The sequence below is a fragment of the Schistocerca gregaria genome, chromosome 7, assembly GCF_023897955.1.
Source record: "Schistocerca gregaria isolate iqSchGreg1 chromosome 7, iqSchGreg1.2, whole genome shotgun sequence".
In the NCBI taxonomy this organism is placed as follows: Eukaryota; Metazoa; Arthropoda; class Insecta; order Orthoptera; family Acrididae; genus Schistocerca; species Schistocerca gregaria.
Genome location: NC_064926.1, coordinates 204,958,974 through 204,982,764, shown reverse-complemented (window position 1 = coordinate 204,982,764; position 23,791 = coordinate 204,958,974). Strand labels below are relative to the sequence as shown.

Genomic DNA, 23,791 nt, shown 5'->3' with positions numbered 1-23,791 from the left:
TCTCCGCAATATCCTTTCTTTCAGGAGTGCTAGTTCTGCAAGGTTTTCAGGAGAGCTTTTGTAAAGTTTGGAAGGTAGGAGACGAGGTACTGGCAGAAGTAAAGCCGTGAGTACAGGGCATGAGTCGTGCTTGGGTAGCTCTGTTGGTAGAGGACTTGCCCGCAAAAGGCAAAGGTCCCGAGTTAGAGTCTCAGCCCAGCACACAGTTTTGATCTGCCAGGAAGTTTCAAGAATGACATCATTCAGCCTTCGCAGAGCCCATGGTCATCCGCAGTGGTTCTTGTCAGGAAGAAGGATGGCAGTTGTTGCTTTTGTGTTGATTACAGGAAACTTAATAAGATAACTAAAAAGGACATTTACCCTCTTCCACAAATTGATGATACACTAGATAGTCTGAAGAAGGCTAAGTTTTTCTCAACCATGGACATGTACTCGGGATACTGGCAAATCGAAGTAGATGATGCTGATCATGAGAAAACTGCATTCATCACCCCTGAGGGACTGTATGAGTTTAAGGTAATTCCGTTTGGTTTGTGCAATACACCAGCAATTTTTGAACGAATGATGGATAATCTTCTAAGGCACCTGAAGTAGATGACATTATAGTGTTCTTAGAGACATTTGATGAACACACAAAAAGACTGAGGGTTGTTTTTAAGTGTCTCCAACAAAGTGGACGGAAATTTAATTAAAGAAAGTCTCTTTGGAGCAAAAGAAATACTTGGGCACCTTGTGTCAAACGGAAATGTGTGGCCAGACCCAGAAAAGGTGAGAACTTTAATAGAATTTCCTATTTCTAAAAGAATTAGAGATGTGAGAAGCTTCCTTGGATTGTGTTCTTACTACCTTCGTTTTATCAAAGACTTTTGTATCAAAGTCAGATCACTTCAAGAGTTGTTAAAAGCCGATGCTAAATTTATCTGGGGTGGTGCTCAACAAGATTCTTTTGATGTGCTGCAAGAACTCTGACGACTGACCCTGTACTTGGTCTGTATGATGAGAGAGCACCTACAGAACTACACATAGATACCAGTGGGTATGGGATCGGTGCTGTTCTGGTGCAGATTTTGGATGGAAAAGAGGTCATACCTTATGCTTCGAGGACACTTACAAAAACCGAGAGAAGCTACTCAACTAAAGAAAGAGAATATCTTGCTGTGATCTGGGCCATGTGCAGATTTCGACAGTATATTTATGGAAGGCCATTCACAGTTGTTACAGACAATCGTTCACTTCATTGGTTGACAGGTCTTAAGGATCCAACAGGATGACTCGCCAGGTGGGCACTACGTCTTCTAGAGTGTGACATTACCATAGCGTTCAAAACTGGAAGAAAACCCCAAGATGCCGACTGTCTCAAGAAACCCTGTGTAAGACCATCAAGACTTTGATGAAGATAGTGGACTGTCTCACTGCACTCCAGGATCTCTCTGCTGAGCAGAAGAAGGACGCCAAGATATCTCAAATTATGCTTATCTTAAATTGGTCAGAGGATGTGAAAGGACAAGTTAAAGTACTTAATGGATTACTTTGCAAGAAAAACTTTGATCTGTTTAGAAAGAGGTGACTACCAGTGATTCCTAAACGAATGCACTTAGATGTTCTACAGGTATTCCATGACACACCTGAGGCCGGACATGTAGGATTTATTAAGACATAAGATAGGATCCACAAGAGATTTTTCTGGCCAGATTTATTTAGGAGTGTCCATCACTGTGTGTTGCACTGTCGAGAGTGCCGGAGGAGAAAGGCAGTTCCTCAGAAACCACCTGACCCACTCGTACCAATTCCACCAGCCAAAACGCATTTCCAGTGTGTTGGGATTGACCTCCTCAGATGATTTCTAATGTCTGCTAGTTGTAATAGATGGATTATTGTTTGCACTGATTATCTGACGTGCTATGCCATTACAAAAGCCATGAAAACAGCCGAATCATTTGAGGTAGCCAAATTCATCGTGGAAGACATTGTATTGAAACACGGTGCCCCAAGGTCATTAATTACAGATCAAGGGAAAGTTTTTCCATTGAATCTTGTGACAGAGATAAGCCGTCAGTGCAACCTTACTCATCACATGAAGACTGCCTACTATCCACAAACAGGCTTACTGAACGCCTTAATAAGACCTTGGCCAACATGCTATCAATGTTCGTCAGTGTTGAGCGGAGCAACTGGGATGAGGTGCTACCTTTCGTGACGTTTGCCTACAACACTGCCAAACAAGACACCACAGGATTTATGCCATTTTTCCCGGTGCACGGGCATGAGGCGATGATGACAAAGGACACTGTGTTTCAGTTGTATCCTGATGACATGGATGACGACTACATCAGCTAGGTGTTAACCAGAGCTGAGGATGCTTGGTAGTTAGCTTGACTCTGCACACTGCAGGCTTGAGAAAACGATTGCCGAAGGTATGACATGAGCCACCTCCCCGTTGTCTAACCGCTTGATGACCTTGTCTGGATCTTCACTCATGCTTGGAAGGTTGGTCTCTCTTAGAAGCTCTTCAGGCGCTACTTTGGGCCTTATAATGTTGTAACAGTTGTCTGATGATGTGGAATGCGCCCACACGCACACATATCCATACATACACAGACACAAGCAGACATGAAAATATGTCTGCTTGTGTGTGTGTGTGTGTGTGTGTGTGTGTGTGTGTGTGTGTGTGTGTGTGTGGGCGCGCGCGGGGGTATATACCTATCCTTTTTTCCCCCTAAGGTAAAAGTCTTTCCGCTCCCGGGATTGGAATGACTCCTTACCCTCTCCCTTAAAACCCACATCCTTTCATCTTTCCTTTTCCTTCCCTCTTTCCTGACGAAGCAGCCGCCGGTTGCGAAAGCTCGAAATTCTGTGTGTGTGTTTGTGCGTTTTATTTATTGTGCCAATCTACCGGCGCTTTCCCGCTTGGTAAGTCTTGGAATCTTTGTTTTTAATATATTTTTTCCATGTGGAAGTTTCTTTCTATTTTATTTACATCATCATTGATTTTCTTATTTATTTGTTATAATCCCAGTTAGTATCTTTTGTTACAGGGTGAAATAAGTAATTGTTTCGTAACTTAAATTCTGTTGTTGACTTATAAACAGATATAAATTCTGTTCTAATTATAAACATTTGTAAGACTAAATACTAGTAACCTGAAAGTATCTATTTGGCTCTATCCGAAAACACATTAGCAAAGCCAGCCCTTTATTGATTCCAAAGTAACTAACAGTTTTGACAAAAGTATTGTTGCATAACAATATTTGTTAATTACATAATTTAAACAAATAATTCGGTCTAACTCTTGTAGTAGAAGAAACTGTTAAAAAGACAGAATCTTTCGATGTAAGCATTTAATTTAAAGAGTTAAGTTTTAATTGTAATTCCTGTAAATTTAATTTTGAACAGTGTGTAGTTTCGGCACCTATTGTTGTTAGGATATATAAGGCCCTAACTTTTGATCACAAGACATTCAATTCACAGACGAGTTTCAGACGGGTAACCTGTGTTGGTTAGAACAGCAGCAATGCATCAACTTAACTGTGAAATAAGTGTTACGTGATTAGGCCGTGTGTTAATATAATGACAGTGACCATTCCATACATACCTGATTATTCCAAAAGAACTGTGAATTATGTGGTTATGTTTTTTACTGCTCATAGACATTCAACAGTAAACTACTGAATCAGTATGTGGATGTTCGCCTGAAAACTATTAATGAGGCTTATCGAAAGTGCCCTGGCCATGTTAATTGTGTATATGGTGGAAGGGGGTTGTGAAACGTGAAAGTAAACAAATGTGAAATGCAAATGTGCACCTGTTGGCTACATCATTTAAAGTAGCCATGTTTGACTTCCGCACCCCATTTTTCAGTCAGTGTAGCAACACAGTATGTCAACACCGAAGACAATCAACAAAGAAAAGAAACGAAAAAGATGAACTGTCACAATGCCAGTTTTAATTCTTGACCACGAGTAGATTTAAGAACAAAACACTTTCTTGTGTGCCTGTATCACTGATAAAGGTAGATCATCTTCCTTTGTTTTTACTTTACAAAATTAGTTTTGGCACCCAAGTGAGTTCTTGATACTCTTACTGGATTCACTTTGCTGAAGGGGAGCAAGGTGCAGTGACAGAACTGTTTCCATAGATGGTTCCCCCATTCATATTCCCTTGTGTACCTCTGTAACCTATTTAGTTTGTTGAGCAATGCTGCAGAGACTGATAGTCTGCTTTCAAGTGTCTGATCTTTCTGCATTAGGCACCTGCAGTTGGCAAAAACTAAGGAATCTCATCCTTGGTGCTTGCAACGAGTGTAGTGCACTTCGGCAATGGATGCACATCTAGGGGGCTTACCCTGGCATAGAAATGTGACTCATACGACCTTTAGCATACTCAACAAAGCGCACTTTACCTCAGCACCCACCTGTGGGTTGATCCTGTGAACAAATACAGCTGCACACAGTGAGTTTCAGCTTTGCTGAGTAGCACCTCATTCATTTCATTATTTTTCCCTAGTAAATACGTACAACATGACACAGATGAATCCTCTCTGGAATTATGATGTTGGGTGGAAAGTTAGTCCCTATAATAGTTAATTGTATGCTTATCTCCTTAGCCCTTTTGAATGGACATAAAATGCCTTGGGATTTCTGGCCCTACTATGGAATTTACGTAAATGTGTGCCTGTCCTTGCAATAAAGATAGGTGGATCTTGCCAATACTTTTTTATGCCATGTGGATAATTTCAATATGTCTGTTTATGTTGTATGAAAGTGTGGACTTTTCACCAGGCTTAGCCTCACAGATGGGAACCAGTGATCGCATTACAACATCTATTACAGGATGAGATGGAATCACCTGTGTGAACCTCAGGAATGAGGAAGCAAGTGTGGGCACCATGCTGCTTCATGGGGTCGCATTTGCTAATGGTTCATTTAGGCATCTTTGCACATCTTACTTTTTCATCTGGCATTACTCAAGCCTTACTTGCCTGTCAGGATCCATCTCCAACTGTCCGTGTGACCTGGTGGTGGACTTTGCTTTAAACTAAACTCATCTAAACCAACTACAGATAGTACTTGCATTTCCACATCCGTCACTTGTTCCACACCAAGAAACCACTGCCATAGAACCTGGCCACCCTTGGACGGCGTATCTGCGGTTGTGAGAACTTCTTTGCCTGGTACGCTGAATGTCTGAGGATCTCCCCTGCCCCCCACCCCGCCAAAACCTAATCCACAATCAGATTTCTCCATGTACCCACATGCACCTAACCCTCCCATTACCCCCAAGAATCAGCTACAAAATGTACCCTCCTTGTGGCCCAGTATCACCATGTACCGAACAGCTGGATTATGGAGAGATGTTGTATCCGTAGCAGTATATCATCATACAATCATGTTATTATGTAAACTAATGTAAGACACTCTGTTTTCTGGCTGAGAGAGTTCACTGAAATGGAATTACATTTCAGAGTCAGTATCATCATCTTAAGGCAAACTGACGTTGCCAAAAGTGGTGAACCAAATTAACAAATTCACTCAGCTGGAAACCTGAGAGCATTACATTAATATATCACTTCATTTGAGAAACAACAATAGGCCATTCATTGATGCCTGCTAAGCCCTTCCTTTTGTGTCTTTTACTCCAAAACGAATATTGACACTATTTTAAAATATTTAGCATAAGGTACGCAAAAATATTTTGTAACATTGATTGACATGGGTAGTTCGTATACTAAAGAATGATGTAATTACATTTTTAATGAGTCATATTTCAGGAGAAAGATGCTGCAATGAATTGAATTTTCTTCATAATGAAATCTAACACCAATGGTAGTATCATAGCAAGTGCTGTGCTTTAGAGTTTTATTGTCAGGCTATAAAAATCTGTAACTTGGATGAAAAAAATTTCGGGTAATCATGGACTACAACAAGAACAGGCTTCATTCAACCACATCTCATGTAATAAACATTATTTTCTTTTCAGTGTCCATCAAACATTGAAGCAGTAGTGGCTGTAATACTTTTCTATTTTTGGTAATGTATAACTTCAAGTTTCAGCACTTGACACTTACAGCAAATATATTTTTCTCACAGGAAAGCTGACTCATGGCCTCTGAAACTAACTGTGCACTTGGTGCCAATAGATCTGCTTGGAGTTGTTGGTGGTATTTTTCTGAAAAATTCAAATCTTCTGCACTTCCATCCAGAGAACTGTGAAGCTCTTGAATTACTGACCGGAGCTTTGAGTTCTGGATATGTAAGTTATTAGTTCTTGTTGTGTACAGTATCACATAAAAACTCATTTTTGTTAGTAGCCATTTTTATAAAAAGAATTTTGGATTACTCACTTTGTAATTTGGAGTGGGAGATCCTATTCTTCCATTATGTATAGAAATATCTTTAATATATAATAGCAATCTATAAAAATAAATAATATGTGTTACGAGGAACAACAAAAGACCTCTCATGCTTCAGGATACACAGCTATTAAGATTTAGATATGCCTTGCATTATAAGCTAGCCCAAGATTTCGTGAGGTGATATTACACATTTTCCTGCATTCTTTAATTGGTTTATATTGTTATGTCAGAGCTATTAAGAGAGATGAATTCTCTTTTTGAGAGACTGTAGCTGATTACAAGAGCACATCTTGACTGAGCAATACAGAAAAACTGTATATTACAATTAAATATTGTGGAGAGATATAAGTGTTACTTTATGGAAAGAATAAATAAATAAATCAATGTTCAGGCTTGACTGACAATTTTATGCTGACCTGCAGATGATACTTGGAATCGAACCTCTCTCTCTCTCTCTCTCTCTCTCTCTCTCTCTCTCTCTCTCTCTCTCTGTGTGTGTGTGTGTGTGTGTGTGTGTGTGTGTGTGTGACACACCACACCCACACGCCTAGCTCATGAAAGGATTTTTCCAAAGGCTAGCAAGTTTTCATTATTTTCTTGTGTGCCTGTTAACCACTCTATGCTTTTACTGTTCAGTGAGTAGTTTCATTTACTCCTGAATTATTTACATGAAGTAATTTTACATAAGTTCTTGTCAATTATTTGTTACTTACATATGATTAATGCCATACTTAACTGCACATGTGCAACGCAGTTCTGTTAACTAATCAGTTACTCTGACAGGTACTGATTTAGATAAAAATAATGGAAACACTGAGGAACTGCAATGGCACATTATCATCTATTGGAGAAACCTGGTGACAATTTTACAACTGAATTTTTTATCACAGTGTTTTAACATAAGTTTAGTAAGTGATTCATTTAATTATTTGCTGTTTTCTTCCACAATTTTGTGTTCTTACTTTGCGTTATTTGTAATGTTGTTGTCATCACCTGTTACTTTCTCACAATTTTTTTATTTTTATTGTCTCTCTGCTTCCTTCTTTTAATTTTTTCCCATGCACTCTATTTCTACCTTTGTATGCATCTATGTCATTCAAAACTGTTTCAACTTTTACTCTATATATATGATAATCAGTAGCTTGTTATGAGTCTCGATTGGTGTAGTTTATTAAAATATTTCACAGTATAGAGTCATTGCATGTTTCATTTTTCTGTGTTTTTGTATATTATTCTCATGCTGACCACTTTCATGGTATGTCACATGGAAGGCTCAGAATAATCATTTACACAAATCTTCCTTAAAGAAGTTCAAAAACTGTGCATAATGTGTTCCCTTAAAAATGCAGCAACAAATAAATTATGTGTTTATGTTACTCACAGTGTCATCAACTTTATGTTGTTTCAGGCAGGCTATGTCCATTTCAAGAAAGTGACGCCGACGTCAGAGTGTGACGTTAAGGTTGTTGTCCTTTTGTACGAGTCATTCAGGAATGAATATGTTGGAGCTGTCCCTAATGATGATGCAGCATATATGGCAGCTGTCCAAAGTGCCATAAGGGAATCGAGCCCAAGTGAAGCAGCTTTGATTCAGGTATGTTCATATTTTATCATATATTGATGGCTGTTTAATAGAAAAAAAAGAGGGAAAATGGAGTTTTATTTTTATGTCTGTCTTTAATGTTTATAGAATTTGAATTTTATAATTGAATGTGTCATTACGATACTGCAGTGCCTGTGTTAGTCTGAATTATGATGCAATGTTCTTTCTTATGTGCATGTCCAAAGGAACCCCAACAGAATAAAAAGTCCCGTCATTGGAAAATCCATGTACAACACTATTACATGGGGACTTGTGCATATAGTATAAATGTCATAAATGTGCCTAGTTTCCACAACATGTCATATAATGTTACCTCTTTTACAGAATTTGACTGTGATGTATGACTGATAGATGTAGAAATCAGACTGTTAGTTCCTTTTCCTAAAAGATTTCTAGCTGTTAGAAAGAAACACAGTAAAAATGTAATAATACTGACTCTAGGGCCTTTCAATAGAAGTTCATTAAGTGGATTCTCAAAAGGATTTACAGTTATCAGCCTGTCGAAGCAAAGAAATTGTTAAGTTTCAGAAAAGTGGAAGTAGTAAATCTGGCCAACTTTTTTGCTGTTCTTGAACATAACTTCAAAAATAAATATAACTTTTCAGGATATAGTGCTGAGAAAGACACAGGAATCTTTTACCTACTACATCTGCATACATATGCAGTTTTGATCTGGAAAGGCCATGAACCTGTCCCATGCACCGTCCCACCACCACCTACTCCAGTCCTGTAACCCGGAAGGTGTACACGATCAAAGGCAGAGCCATGTGTGAAAGCACCCACGTGATTTACCAACTGACCTGCCTACACTGTGAAGCTTTCTATGTGGGAATGACCAACAACAAACTGTCCATTCGCATGAATGGACACAGGCAGACAGTGTTTGTTGGTAATGAGGATCACTCTGTGGCTAAACATGCCTTGGTGCACGGCCAGCACATCTTGGCACAGTGTTACAGCGTCCAGGTTATCTGGATACTTCCCACTAACACCATCCTGTCAGAACTCCGGAGATGGGAACTTGCCCTTCAGTATATCCTCTCTTCTCGTTATCCGCCAGGCCTCAACCTCCGCTAATTTCAAGTTGCCGCCACTCATACCTCACCTGTCTTTCAACAACATCTTTGCCTGTGTACTTCCGCCTCTACTGACATCTCTGCCCAAACTCTTTGCCTTCACAAATGTCTGCTTGTGTCTGTGTATATGGGTGTGTGTGTGTGTGTGTGTGTGTGTGTGTGTGTGTGTGTGTGTGTGTGCGTGCGAGTGTATACCTGTCCTTTTTCCCCCTTAAGGTAAGTCTTTCTGCTCCCGGGATTGGAATAACTCCTTACCCTCTCCCTTAAAACCCACTTCCTTTAGTCTTTCCCTCTCCTTCCCTCTTTCCTGAAGAAGCAACCGTTGGTTGCGAAAGCTTGAATTTTGTGTGTATGTTTGTGTTTTTGTGTATCTATCGACCTGTCAACAAATTAAATACACACATTTAAATTTATTAAGGCACCTCTTACATTTGTCTTAATAAATGATCTGTCAAAAGCCAAAGGTAGGGTGTGGTCACTGTGTATTGTTATTCAGTGTTTTTATGCAATACTACTTCAGTGTTACTGAGCCAAAAAAGCAATTTTCTTTTTATAGCTCCTTGTACTTTATTGAATTTCATTTATAAATGAAAGAATTTTATCTTTATTTTACTCAAAACTTGAACCTGCTAAATCTCAGTATTTATGCATGACAATTTCATCTTTTCAGCAAAACTTACTCACTTTCGCTTTACTTATCACAGAGAGAGTAAGAATATTAAAATCATTAAATTTGTCTGAAAACATGTGCTTCAGTACTTAAGCAAAATTTCACTTCAGCACTTCTACCTCATAGATCATACAGTACTTTTACATGCACTTTTAAAGTTAGTCCACAACAATTATTTTCAGACATTCATTCAGATATGAAAATTAGTGCTTATAGATATTGCATAAAGCACTTCAAATGTTTTTATAACAGGTTTACTCAGAATAATCAAACACTGGAAAAGGACCCTTTATAGGTGAATGATTAGGAATAAAACAACAGTGTGAACCAAATTTTATGTTTAACACATTAATTAAAAAAAGTTAATTTTGACTTAATAGTTCACTCTTCTACAACTCTTAATTATACAGTTTATAACCTGTTGGCTGTAGTTGTTGGGTGTGACGGATGGCAATGGCAGCTCTGCTATCTATGTTATGGTGTGCAAGTTTCTTCCAGTGTGGACTGATTAATTATTCTTGGCATTGTTTTAATGTCCATAACGTAGCCCAAATACTTGTCCCAAAGCCGTAATAATCCAGTAGTTGTCATCTGAGGCTGTTGTGCAACACTTTCCACGGAAGGCATCGCCTGCTTTGTGAAAGTGTTGCCTCTTTCATTGCTGCCTGCAGACTGTGTCCTCTCATTTCTGCTCAGTCTACAGGTAGTGTCCCAAAAACGCAAGCCACCTTTTACACTTCCATACAGTACAAAAGCACTTCATCTTTTACATAACACATATCCTACGCATTGTCCCTAAGTGTGTACCGTTTTATACGAATGACAACTTACTCAAATATTTAAAATTACATACATGAACATTTTCATTTTATTAACCCAAAACAAAATATTATTTAGTAAATTATACATTTTGCATATTTATTTGCGTAAGTTGCAAACGTACATTAACAAAGCACTTGAACATCACATATATCTCACTTTCCATGTTGCTGTTGTTGTTTTGGTCTTCAGTCCAGAGACTTGTTTGATGCAGCTCTCCATGCTACTTTATCCTGTGCAAGCCTTTTCACCTCTGAATAAGTACAGCAACTTACATCCTTCTGAATCTGCTTAGCATATTCATCTCTTGGTCTCGCTCTACAATTTTTATCCTCCACACTTACCTCCAGTACTAAATTGGTGATACCTTGATGCCTCAGAACATATCCTACCAACTGATCCCTTCTTCTTGTCAAGTTGTGCCACAAATTCCCCTTCTCCCCAATTCTGTTCAGTACTTCCTCATTATTTAAGTGATCTACCCATCAAATTTTCAGCATTCTTCTGCAGCTCCATGTTTCGAAAGCTTCTATTCTCTTCTTATCTAAACTGTTCATCATCCATGTATCACTTCCACAAATGGCTTCACTCCATAAAAATACTTTCAGAAAAGACTTCCTGACACTTAAATCTGTCAACAAATTTCTCTTTGTCAGAAACACTTTCCATGCCATAGCCAGTCTGCATTTTATATCAACTCTACTCTGACCACTATCAGTTATTTTGCTCCTCAAATAACAGAACTCATTTAGTACTTTAAGTATCTCATTTCCTAATCTATTATCCTCAGTATCACCTGATTTAATTTGATTACATTTCATTATCCTCGTTTTGCTTTTGTTGATGTTCATCTTATATCCTCCTTTCAAGACACTTCCAGGTCCTTTGCTGTCTCTGACAGAATTACAATGTCATCAGCGAACCTCAAAGTTTTTATTTCTTTTTTTCCTTTACTGCTTGCTCAATATACAGATTGAATAACATCAGGGATAGGCTACAACCATGTCTTACTCCCTTCTCATTCACAGCCTGCCTTTTATGCCCCTTGACTCTTGTGACTGCCATCTGGTTTCTGTACAAATTGTAAATAGCTTTTCACTCCCGGTATTTTATTCCTGTTATCTTCAGAATGTGAAAGACAGTATTCCAGTTAACATTGTCAAAAGTTTTCTGTAAGTATACAAATACTTGAAACATAGGTTTGCCTTTTATTAACCTATCTTCTAAGATACGACATAGGGTCAGTAATGCCTCTCATGTTCCAACATTTCTATGGAATCCAAACTGATCTTCCCTGATGTCGGCTTCTACCAGCTTTTCCATTCATCTGTAAAGAATTCGTGTGAATATTTTGGAACTGTGACTTATTAAACTGATAGTTCAGTAATTTTCACACCTGTCAACACCTGCATTCTTTGGGATTGGAATTATTGTATTCTTCTTGAAGACTGAGGGTATTTCACCTGTTTCAAACATCTTGCTCACCAGATGGTAGAGTTTTGTCATGACTGGCTCTCTGAAGGCTACCAGTAGTTCTAGTGGAATGTTGTCTACCTTTGGGGCATTGTGTCAACTTAGGTCTCTCAGTGCTCTGACAAATTCTTTACACAGTATTGTACCTCTCATTTCATCTTCACCTACATCCTCTTCCATTTCCATAATATTGACCTCAAGTACATCACCCTTGTATAGACCCTCTATATACTCTTTCCACCTTTCTGCTTTCCCTTCTTTGCTTAGGACAGGTTTTACATCTGTGCTCTTGATATTCATACAAGTGGTTATCTGTTCTCTAAAGGCCTCTTTAATTTTCCTAAGCAGTATCTATCTTACCCTGAGTGATATATACTTCTTCAGCCTTACATTTGCCCTCTAGCCACCCCTGCTTAGCCATTTTGTACTTCCTGTCAATCTCATTTTTGAGACGTGTGTATTCCTTTTCGCCTGCTTCATTTACTGCATTTTTATGTCTTCTCCTTTCATCAATTAAATTCAATATCTCTTGTCACCCAAGGATTTCTACTAGCCCTCTTATTTTTACCTACTTGATCCTGTGCTGCCTTCACTATTTCATCTCTCAAAGCTACTTCTACTTCTACTGTATTTTTTCCCCCTGTTCTTGTCAATCATTCCCTAATACTCTCTCTGAAACCTCTCATTCTTTCAGTTTATCCAGGCTCCATCTCCTTAAATTCCTACCTTTTTGCAGTTTCTTTAGTTTCAATCCACAGTTCATAACCAATAAATTGTGGTTAGAGTCCACGTCTGCCCCTGGAAATGTCTTACAATTTAAAACCTAGTTCCTAAATCTCTGTCTTATCATTACACAATCTATCTGAAACCTTCCAGTGTCTCCAGGCCTCCTCCATGTATACAATCTTTCCATATAGTCTTCGCACATCACATTTATATTATGACAAATGTTAAAGGCAAAAAAACTTATATAGATTAGATGGCTGGCTGAATAATAGTGTTACATGGTGACTACACCTGTCATGAAGTACATTAAATGTATTTGCATGTGCAAACGTGGCAACCATCCACTGTATAATGGATCGACGTCAATGAAAGTTTGAGCCGAACTGGGACTCAAACATGGAATTTCTGCCTATTTTGAGCAGCTGACACATGGCCAGAACCAAATTTCCATATGTTGACAACTATCCAGAATCCGTATTTGTACATCCATTATATATATTCCCTCCTGTACAGGGAAGAGATTGTACTTGAAAGTCATTCACCCGGTATCAGCAGATAAATATGATATTCCATTGCCTGTGTTGTTCCAAACTATGTTGCAGTGTTCCTTCAGACATGCATGCATGTTCATGCCATACCAGGTCACAAACCTGGATTTCCTGCTTCTCACAAGTAGTCGCCCTACCGTTTGTCTATCTGAGCACAACACGTGGGTGGATCCAAACTTCCATATGTCATCAACCATGTGTCTGCAACTAGTGCTCATACCTCCAGTATATATATTCTTGTGTGGGGTAGACATATTACATGAAATTGGTTTGCCCGGTGTCAGCGGATAAATACAATATTGCACTGCCTGTGTTATTCCAAATTGCGGTGCAATGTTCCTTCAGACATGCTACATTTGTGAAAGAACAGGCATTGTGGTGACAACAGTCATCATGAAATACATAAAATGTATTCATAGTTGTGAATATGGACAACCAACAGCTGTATAATGGAATGATGACAATGAAAATTTGGGCTGGACTGGGATTCAAACCCAGATTTCATGCTTGTTGTGAGTGGTCACCTTACCATTTGGCATTCCATTATACAGCTGATGGTTGTCCATATTTGCAACTGCAAATACCTTTCGTGTATTTCAAGACAGCTGTAATCGCTACAGTGCCTTTTCCTTCAGACATGCATACAGGTCGAAGGAACATTGCATTGTAATTTGGAATAACACAAGCACTGCACTATCGTATTTATCCGTCAACATCGGATGAGCATGTTTCAAGTAAAATGTCTCACCTGTATCAAAATATACATAACGGATTTACGAGTACAGGTTGTAGACATGTTTTGATGACATGTGGAAGTTTGGGTCTGGCCATGAGCTGTGCTTGGATAGCCACATGGTAAGGTAACCGCTCATGATAAGCAGGAAATCTGGGTATGAATCCTGATCTGGCACAAATTTTCATTGTCATTATTCCATTGTATAGCTGATGATTGCTCATATTCACAACTGCAAATACGTTTCATGAATGTGTCATTGGATCAGAGAGACTGTGTTGAAGCAAGCTGTGATATTTATACTTCTCCTCTTCTTTTGCCATGTCTCCTAAAAACTTTTTACAATTTAGTATTAACATACGTAAATATAATCTGCATTTTCATAATAGAGAAAGGGTGGCCCTCAACTTTAAAGTTCAAAACACCGGATCTAATTTTGTGCTTAGTTTTAAGTATGTAATTGATTTTCTAATTTATTGGGAATATGCTTAGTTAGTATCATTTCTTATAAGATGAAATCAGTAATTGTTTCGTAATTGAAATTCTATTGTTGACTTATAAACAAATTCAAATTTGGTACTAATTATAAATGTTTGGAAGACGAAATACTAGTAATCTTAAAGTATCTATTTGGCTCTATTTGAAAACTTATTAGCAAAGCCAGCACTTACTTGATTCCTAAGTAATTAACAGTTTTGTCAGAAGTATTGTTTGTGTAACTATATTTGTTAATTTCATAATTTAAACAAATAATTCAGCCCCTAACTCTTGTAGTAGAAGAAACCGCTAAAAAGACAGAATTTTTCGGTGTATTCAGTTAATTTAAGGAGATAAGTTTTAATTGTGATTTCTGTAAATTAAACTTTGAACAATGTGTAGTTTCAGCACTTACTATTGTGAGGATATATAAGGGCCAAATTTTTGGTCACAAGACAGTCGGTCCATGGCTGAGTTTCGGATGAGGAACCTATATTGGATAGAACGACAACAATGCATCAGCTTAACAGTGAGATAAGTGTTCCACCAATAGGCCATGTGTTAAACCAATGACAGTGTCTCCTCCATACACACCTTTCTATTCTCCAAGAACAGTGAACTTTGTGGTAAGGTTTTACAGCTCATAGATGTTAAACAGTAAACTATAGTAGCAGTATGAGGATGTTCGCCTGCACCATATTAATGAGGGTTATCAAAAGTTAAACAATAGTGCACTGGCCATATAACTGTGTAATATTGGGGGGCTGTGAACAATGAAATAACTGCTTCACAGACTGTATCATATGGATCCTCCCAACCAACCCCAGCTTTCCTGAATTGTGCAGGTGGGAACTTTCCCTGCAATATATGCTATGTTCCTGTAATCCTCCTGGCCTCAACCTTTGTTAGTCGTTGCCCTCTTCCATCCAGTCTCTTCTCTGTTCCCATTCCAGCACTACACAGCCTTCATTCCACCAACGCACCCAGTCTTTTTACTTCTCTCCTTTTCTAATATCCCCCTCCCCACCACTCTGCTCTCTCCGTCGAACGTTGTTACTGCACATAGCTGTCCTACCCTCTTTCCCCTTGTCCCTACATGCTCCCAACAGCACGTCACTGTCTGCCATGCCTGCCCTACTATCCCTCCCCCTCCCCACCCCAGCCTCTTCCTTACCCTCACACAGTCACCACTCTCATCATGCACCGGTGCTGCTGCTTGCAGTATCACCTCAGTTGCTTGAGACTGCAGTTGTGTGTGTGTGAGCGAGCTGTGTTAGCATCAGTGTGTCTGTGTGGGTTTGCATCAGTGTGTGTGTGTGTGTGTGTGTGTGTGTGTGTGTGTGTGTGTGTGTGTGTGTGTGTGTGTGTGTGTGTGCGAAAGCTATTATTTGTGACGGTCTTTTTGATATCCCTATCTGCAACTCAGCATCTCCGCTCTATATGGTGAGTAGCAACTTTCCTTTTCACAATAGTGTTACATTCCATTCTGAATTTTCCGTTGTGTGACTTCCAAATGATTCTACTGCCTCCAATATACATTGTTCGTATGGACCATGAAGTTGAGATTCATGAAATTACGGCTCATACAAAGGCATCAAGGTAGTCATTTTCCACTCTCTCTGTTTGTGAGTGGAACAAGAAACGAAATGACTAGTAGTGATAAAGGGTATCCTCTGCTATGCCCTGTACGGTGGGTTGCGGAGCATCTATGTAGATGTAGATGAAGTGTACAGCTGAAAGGTACAGTTGGAAGAGAGCAATGAGGGACGGGATGAATGATACAGGAATACAACAAAAATACTGGGGGGTGTGGACCTCCATTACAGTTTGCTTCGACAATACAAAATTATAATGAGCTAATAGACATTACCCCCCCCCCACCCCATGAACTGTGGATCTTGCCATTGGTGGGGAGGCTTGCATGCCTCAACGATACAGATATAGCCGTACCGTAGGTGCAACCACAACAGAGGGGTATCTGTTGAGAGGCCAGACAAATGTATGGTTCCTGAAGAGGGGCAGCAGCCTTTTCAGTAGTTGCAGGGGCAACAATCTGGATGATTGACTGATCTGGCCTTATAACATTAACCAAAACGGCCTTGCTGTGCTGGTACTGCGAACGGTTGAAAACAAGGGGAAACTACAGCCGTAATTTTTCCTGAGGGCATGCAGCTTTACAGTATGGTTAATGATGATGGCGTCTTCTTGGGTAAAATATTCCAGAGGTAAAATAGTCCCCCATTCGGATCTCCGGGTGGGGACTACTCAAGAGGATGTCATTATTAGGAGAAAGAAAACTGGCATTCTAAGGACCGGAGATTCCTTAATCGGGCAGGTTGGTTAGAAAATTTAAAAAGGGAAATGGATAGGTTAAATTTAGATATAGTGGGAATTAGTGAAGTTCGGTGGCAGGAGGAACAAGACTTTTGATCAGGCGAATACAGGGTTATAAATACAAAGTCAAATAGGGGTAATGCAGGAGTAGGTTTAATGATGAATAAAAAAATAGGAATGCGGGTAAGTTACTACAAACACCATAGTGAAAGCATTATTGTGGCCAAGATAGACACGAAGCCCACGCCTACTACAGTAGTACATGTTTATATGCCAACTAGCTCTGCAGATGACGAAGAAATTGAAGAAATGTATGATGAAATAAAAGAAATTATTCAGATAGTGAAGGGAGACGAAAATTTAATAGACATGGGTGACTGGAATTCTGTAGTAGGAAAAGGGAGAGAAGGAAACGTAGTAGGTGATTATGGATTGTGGGTAAGAAATGAAAGAGGAAGCCGCCTGGTAGAATTTTGCACAGAGCACAACTTAATCATAGCTAACACTTGGTTCAAGAATCATAAAAGAAGGTTGTATACATGAAACAAGCCTGGAGATTCTAAAAGGTTTCAGATAGATTATATAGTGTTAAGACAGAGATTTAGGAACCAGGTTTTAAATAGTAAAACCTTTCCAGGGGCAGATGTGGACTCGGACCACTATCTATTAGTTACGAACTGTAGATTAAAACTGAAGAAAGGTGGGAATTTAAGGAGATGGGACCTGGATAAACTGAAAGAACCAGAGGTTGTACAGAATTTCAAGGAGAGCATAAGGGAACAATTGACAGGAATGGGGGAAAGAAATACAGTAGAAGAAGAATGGGTAGCTTTAAGGGATGAAGTAGTGAAGGCAGCAGAAGATCAAGTAGGTAAAAAGACAAGGGCTAGTAGAAATCCTTGGGTAACAGAAGAAATATTGAATTTGATTGATGAAAGGAGAAAATATAAAAATTAAGTAAATAAAGCAGGCAAAAAGAATACAAACGTCTCAAAAATGAGATCGTCAGGAAGTGCAAAATGGCTAAGCAGGGATGGCTAGAGGACAAATATAAGGATGTAGAGCCTTATCTCACTAGGGGTAAGACAGATACTGCCTCCAGGAAAATTCGAGAGACGTTTGGAGAAAAGAGAATCACTTGTATGAATATCAAGAGCTCAGATGGAAACCCAGCTCTAAGCAAAGAAGGGAAAGCAGAAAGGTGGAAGGAATATATACAGGGTCTATACAAGGGCGATGTACTTGAGGACAATATTACGGAAATGGAAGAAGATGTAGATGAAGATGAAATGGGAGATACGATACTGCGTGAAGAGCTTGACAGAGCACTGAAAGACCTGAATCAAAACAAGGCCCGGGAGCAGATAACATTCCATTAGAACTACTGACAGCCTTGGGGGAGCCAGTCCTGACAAAACTCTACCATCTGGTGAGCAGGATGTATGAGACAGGCGAAATACCCTCAGACTTCAAGAAGAATTTAATAATTCCAATCCCAAAGAAAGCAGGTGTTGACAGATGTGAAAATTACCAAACAATCAGTTTAATAAGTCACGGCTGTAAAATACTAACGCGAATTCTTTACAGAGAAATGGAAAAACTAGTAGAAGCCGACCTTGGGGAAGATCAGTTTGGATTCTGTAGAAATATTGGAACACGTGAGGCAGTACTGACCCTATGACTTATCTTGGAAGCTAGATTAAGAAAGGCAAATCTACGTTTCTAGCATTCGTAGACTTAGAGAAAGCTTTTGATAATGTTGACTGGAATAGTCCCTTTCAAATTCTGAAGGTGGCAGGGGTAAAATACAGAGAGCGAAAGGCTATTTACAATTTGTACAGAAACCAAATGGCAGTTAAGAGTTGAGGAGCATGAAAGGGAAGCAGTGGTTGGGGAGTGAGACAGGGTTGTAGCCTCTCGCCAATGTTATTCAATCTGTATATTGAGCAAGCAGTGAAGGAAACAAAAGAAAAATTTGGAGTAGGTATTAAAATCCATGGAGGAGAAATAAAAACCTTGAGGTTCCCCGATGACATTGTAATTCTGTCAGAGACAGCAAAGGACTTGGAAGAGCAGTTGAACGGAATGGATAGTCTTGAAAGGAGGATATAAGATGAACATTAACAAAAGCAAAATGAGGATAATGGAATGTAGTCGAATAAAGTCGGGTGATGCTGAGGAATTAAATTAGGAAATGAGATGCTTAAAGTAGTAAAGGAATTTTGCTATTTGGGGAGCAAAATAACTGATGATGGTCGAAGTAGAGAGGATATAAAATGTAGACTGGCAATAGCAAGGAAAGCGTTTCTGAAGAAGAGAAATTTGTTAACATTGAGAATAGATTTAAGTGTCAGGAAGTCATTTCTGAAAGTATTTGTATGGAGTGTAGCCATGTATGGAAGTGAAACGTGGACAATAAATAGTTTGGACAAGAAGAGAATAGAAGCTTTCGAAATGTGGTGCTACAGAAGAATGCTGAAGATTAGATGGGTAGATCACTTAAGTAATGAGGAGGTATTGAATAGAATTGGGGAGAAGAGGAGCTTGTGGCACAACTTGACTAGAAGAAGGGATCGGTTGGTAGGACATTTTCTGAGGCATCAAGGGATCAGAAATTTACCAGTGGAGGGCAGCGTGGAGGGAGACAAAGAGATGAATACACCAAGCAGATTCAGAAGGATGTAGGATGTAGGTAGCAGTAGGTACTGGGAGATGAAGCAGCTTGCACAGGATAGAGTAGCATGGAGAGCTGCATCAAACCAGTCTCAGGACTAAAGACCACAACAATAACAACAATAGATGTTACAACAATAAATAATTGGATTCTTCCACAAGTGTGTTGCAAAGTAGGAGGAACACAGGGAAAGTGAGGCAGACCAACATCTCATCCTCAGAATGAAGTGGAAATGTCTCGAGTCACAACTCAGTGAACAGTAGATGTACAGAGAGAGGGTGCTGGCCATTGGCCGACGGTGATGGAATGTGCCAACACTATAGGTGTGCCAGCTGCAAGGCAGTTACTTTTGTCCACTGTGAAAAGCGTGAACTAGCTCTATGTCTGAAGAACACTGACTGCTTTAAAATTTATCATATTGAATAATGCTTATTTTTTACAGTATCATGTTGTTTCTAAATATTTCATGGTGACAGTGGTAGTTTTTTAACCATACTACTATTTTTAATACTGTAGTAAATTACATGTTATAAGCTACAAAATATTGACTGCACGGTTTGTTAAATTGGGGCCAGTCTAGCCAATGTTATGTCATACTGCATGATGTAACATTTTTGCACAATGTCTATTATTGCCATCACACTGCATGATGTGGAATTTTTGTACATTTACGTTTTTGTACCCAGAATGAAATTGTAAATGAAAATTTATTGAATCTTACAAGTTCTATATCATTTTGTCTACTCAAAATTACTGAAATATCTTTTTTACCATGATTTAATAACTAAAAATAAAATCATGCAGTGTAGCATTAAATCAGCATTGGAAATATCTATTTGAGCACGCAGCTCATCACCCTGAACTTTTATGTTTGCATTAAGGGCATCTAACTTACTGTTTAAATCAGCACTTAATTGCGTACTCAAACTTTTAAATAACTCTTGTTCATTTGCCTCGTTGTCTATTGTCAGTATAGGCATACAATCACAGTAATAGTAACCTTATTAGTCTGCCTCCAAATGTCACAGAACTTGGACAACTTCCTTTACCCAAACCCAAAAGGAGAAACTTAAGTAATCAAATTCACTTCTGACTGCTAACAATGCACAAAACTACTACAATCAGCAACCAATCAACGCGGACTTAACACAGCTCCCAATATACAGCAGGTGTAGCTCACTGTGATGTGAAGTTGACTACAGACTGGAACACAGAGCTGGGCAAACTGTGTCACAGATAGATGCATTGCTGGATCAGATGTTGTAGGTTGATGAGCTGTGGACATGCTCACCATTGGCTGCTGGGCTGTCATTATGAACTGATGAAACAATAGTAGCACTTCCCCACAGCCAATGATCTTTTGACTAGTGGACTAAATAAATCTTCTTCAAGACAACTGTAGACAATGAAATCAATGATGGCTCACTGACTATGCAATTCCTCTTAATGACTTTTCAGTATAGTCCTAGTAACGACTTCTGCACTGTCCCATTGCTAAGGATAACAGCAATATATTTCACTGAAATTGTTCTTCTTATTACTTCTTTCTTAAATCAGATTTATTTATTTTTATCTGTCAAACTTAGTTGTTTCTCCAGCTCAGAAGCATTCTTGTTCAATCACTTAGGGCAACAGAGTGACATGTTGCCTCGAATGTAACAAGTAAATTTCAGGCTAAAAGTTTACCATCACCATCAGTTTTTATTATTGTGCTGCTGTTTCTTGGTCTAGCCTTGCAGCAAAACTTCATAAGCAGATTCCATCTCCTTTACAACCACTTCTGCTCTGGAAACTGGGAAATGTCCACGAAACTAAAGCTGTACTAAATGATAAAAACATTTTTTTCAGAAACCTTCATAAACTGATTTTACAATTGCAGTTGGGATAAACACTTCTTAACAATTCACGCTACTACATGTACTCTCTTTGACTTGATATGAATGACTCATCTCTCAAGTCTTAATGGCAGTTCTTTTGTCCTGTGATGAGATGTCAATTGTTACGGTACTCATGGCACATCTCTGAGCTGGAACGACTATGTATGAAATAAACTGCCCAAAACAGCAAGTACCACTAAGCACAATAAGGCAGCAATCACCGTCCCACCTTGCAAAAACAATGTGTCCATCTTTACCAGATTCCATTTACAAATGAAATAAAACTCCCACTATTTAAAATACAGAATATTTTTATGGTGACAATCATTGTTTGTTGCTACTACATGTGTTGAGCAAGATATCACTTTACCAAAGTAATATGTTATCCCAAACACTGTGCAGCAGTGGATGTCTCTGAGTTAGTTAGTTCCAACTAGTCTCCATCCCTGAAACATCTCTTCCTTATTGGTGTTCACATAAAATGAAGTCACTGAGTGAGTGATGAATTTACCCGTATGTACCTGTTTGTGTCTTGTAACGATGCTCGCATGCTTTGTTCATCTCTTTGTTTGTTGTTCTCGGTGTCGACGTACTGGCTGAAAAATGGGTTGTGGACATACAACTACTGTCTACTGTAAATGATCTAGCCAACATCTAGGTTTATTACAGGTGTACGAGCCATGAGGTAAGGTGATGGGAGCACTGGTTGTATAGGAATGCACAAGTATATTGTGAAGGTTTGGTGGATGGTGGAATACCACTGTGGGAGTGTTGGGAAGGATACTTGGCAGGACATTTCTCATTTCAGGGCACGACAAGAGGTTATCGAAACCCTGGTGGAGAATGTAATTCAGTTGCTCCAGTCCCAGGTGGTACTTAGTTACAAGGGGGATATTTCTCTGTGGCTGGACGTGGGACAATGTGAGATGGTGGAATATTGGAAAGATAAGGCACGGGAGATCTGTTTTGTACAAGGTTGGAAGGATAATTACGGTTTGTGAATGCTTCAGTGAGACGCTCAGTATATTTTGAGAGGGACTGCTCGTCACTGCAGATGCAATGACTACAGGTGGCTAGGCTGTGTGGCAAAGTGGAGACATTGTTGGTGGTTAGTAGGTTTGATATAGACAGAGGTACTGATGTAGCCATCTTTTGAAGTGGAGGTCAACATTTAGAAACGTGGCTTTTTGGGTTGAGTGGGACCTGGTGAAGCAAATGGAAAAGAAGCTGTTGAGGTTCTGAAGGAGTATTCTTACCATCGATCCAAATCACAAAGATGACATCAGTGAATCTGAAACAGGTGAGGGGATTAGGATTCTGGGTGTATAGGAAGGATTCCTCTTGATGGCCCATAAATAGGTTGGCATAGAACGATGCCATGCAGGTGCCCATAGCCATACCATGTATTTGTGTGTAGGTAATGCCTTCAAAGGAGAAGTAATTGTGGGTGAGGATATAGTTGGTTATGGTGACTACGAAGGAGGTAGTTGGTTTGGAATCTGTTGGGTATTGGAAAAGGTAGTATTAAATAGTGGTAAGGCCATGGGCATTAGGGATGTTAGTGTAAAGGGAGGTGGCATCAATAGTGATGAGCAGAGCACAATGTGGTAAAGAGGCAGGAACTATGGAGAGTCGGTGGAGGAAATGGTTGGTATCTTTTATATAGGAGGGTAGGTTCCGGGTAATAGGTTGAAGGTGTTGGTCCGTGAGAGCAGAGATTCTCTCAGTGGGGGCACAGTAACCAGCCACTATGGGATGGCGTCCTGGGTGGTTGGGTTTATGGGCTTCAGAAAGTATGTAGAAGGAGTACAAGGAGGGTTAGGAGTGAGCAGAGAGATGGGCTCCAGGGAGAGGTTTTGGCATGGACATAAGGATTTGAAGAGTGACTAGAAGTCCTTGTAGATTTCGGGAATGGGGTCACTGTGACCACGTTTGTAGGTAGATGTATTCTAACATTTCCGACTTAAAGTATGAGTGTGAGTCAGGGTTATTTTGGTTTATTCCCCCAAAATACCTTCCACTTCTTTACGAGGTGACTTACTTGGAATTTGCAGCCATTCTTCTTTACTGGATAGCTGGCTGCTGTAAACCCTCTTGACTTCTTCTCTGTTGAATAATGCTAGGTACAGGAATTTTTAGACTCTTTCTACTTATGAAATAAGTAGAGGTAAAAACTTTGCTTTTCATCAATTAACAATGTATTTGACTTTCATACACAATGAAACTCTCAACAAAATATATAACTTCTGGTAAGTCCCTCATACAGTCGAACATCGGAAACAAATTAAATTATAGTTAAAAGAAAGTTGGCTTTGATGCCATAACTTTTCTTAATATAAATCAGAAAATAAGTCTTGCCTATAGCAAGGTTATGTCAAAGAGTTTTCAAGAGTTCTTTTTCAACTCTCTTTGTTTTAATAATAATAGTC

At 39.2% G+C, this 23,791-nt stretch overlaps 1 protein-coding gene across 1 annotated transcript in view; it reads left to right on the top strand.

Moving 5' to 3' along the window:
• Positions 1 to 23,791, top strand: part of LOC126281597 (protein PTOV1 homolog) — a 227,361-nt gene that overhangs the window by 121,567 nt on the left and 82,003 nt on the right. Inside the window, exons 6-7 of the mRNA XM_049980694.1 lie at positions 6,087 to 6,249; positions 7,761 to 7,946. Coding sequence (XP_049836651.1) covers positions 6,087 to 6,249; positions 7,761 to 7,946 — 349 coding nt within the window. The remainder of the gene's footprint in view (positions 1 to 6,086; positions 6,250 to 7,760; positions 7,947 to 23,791) is intronic.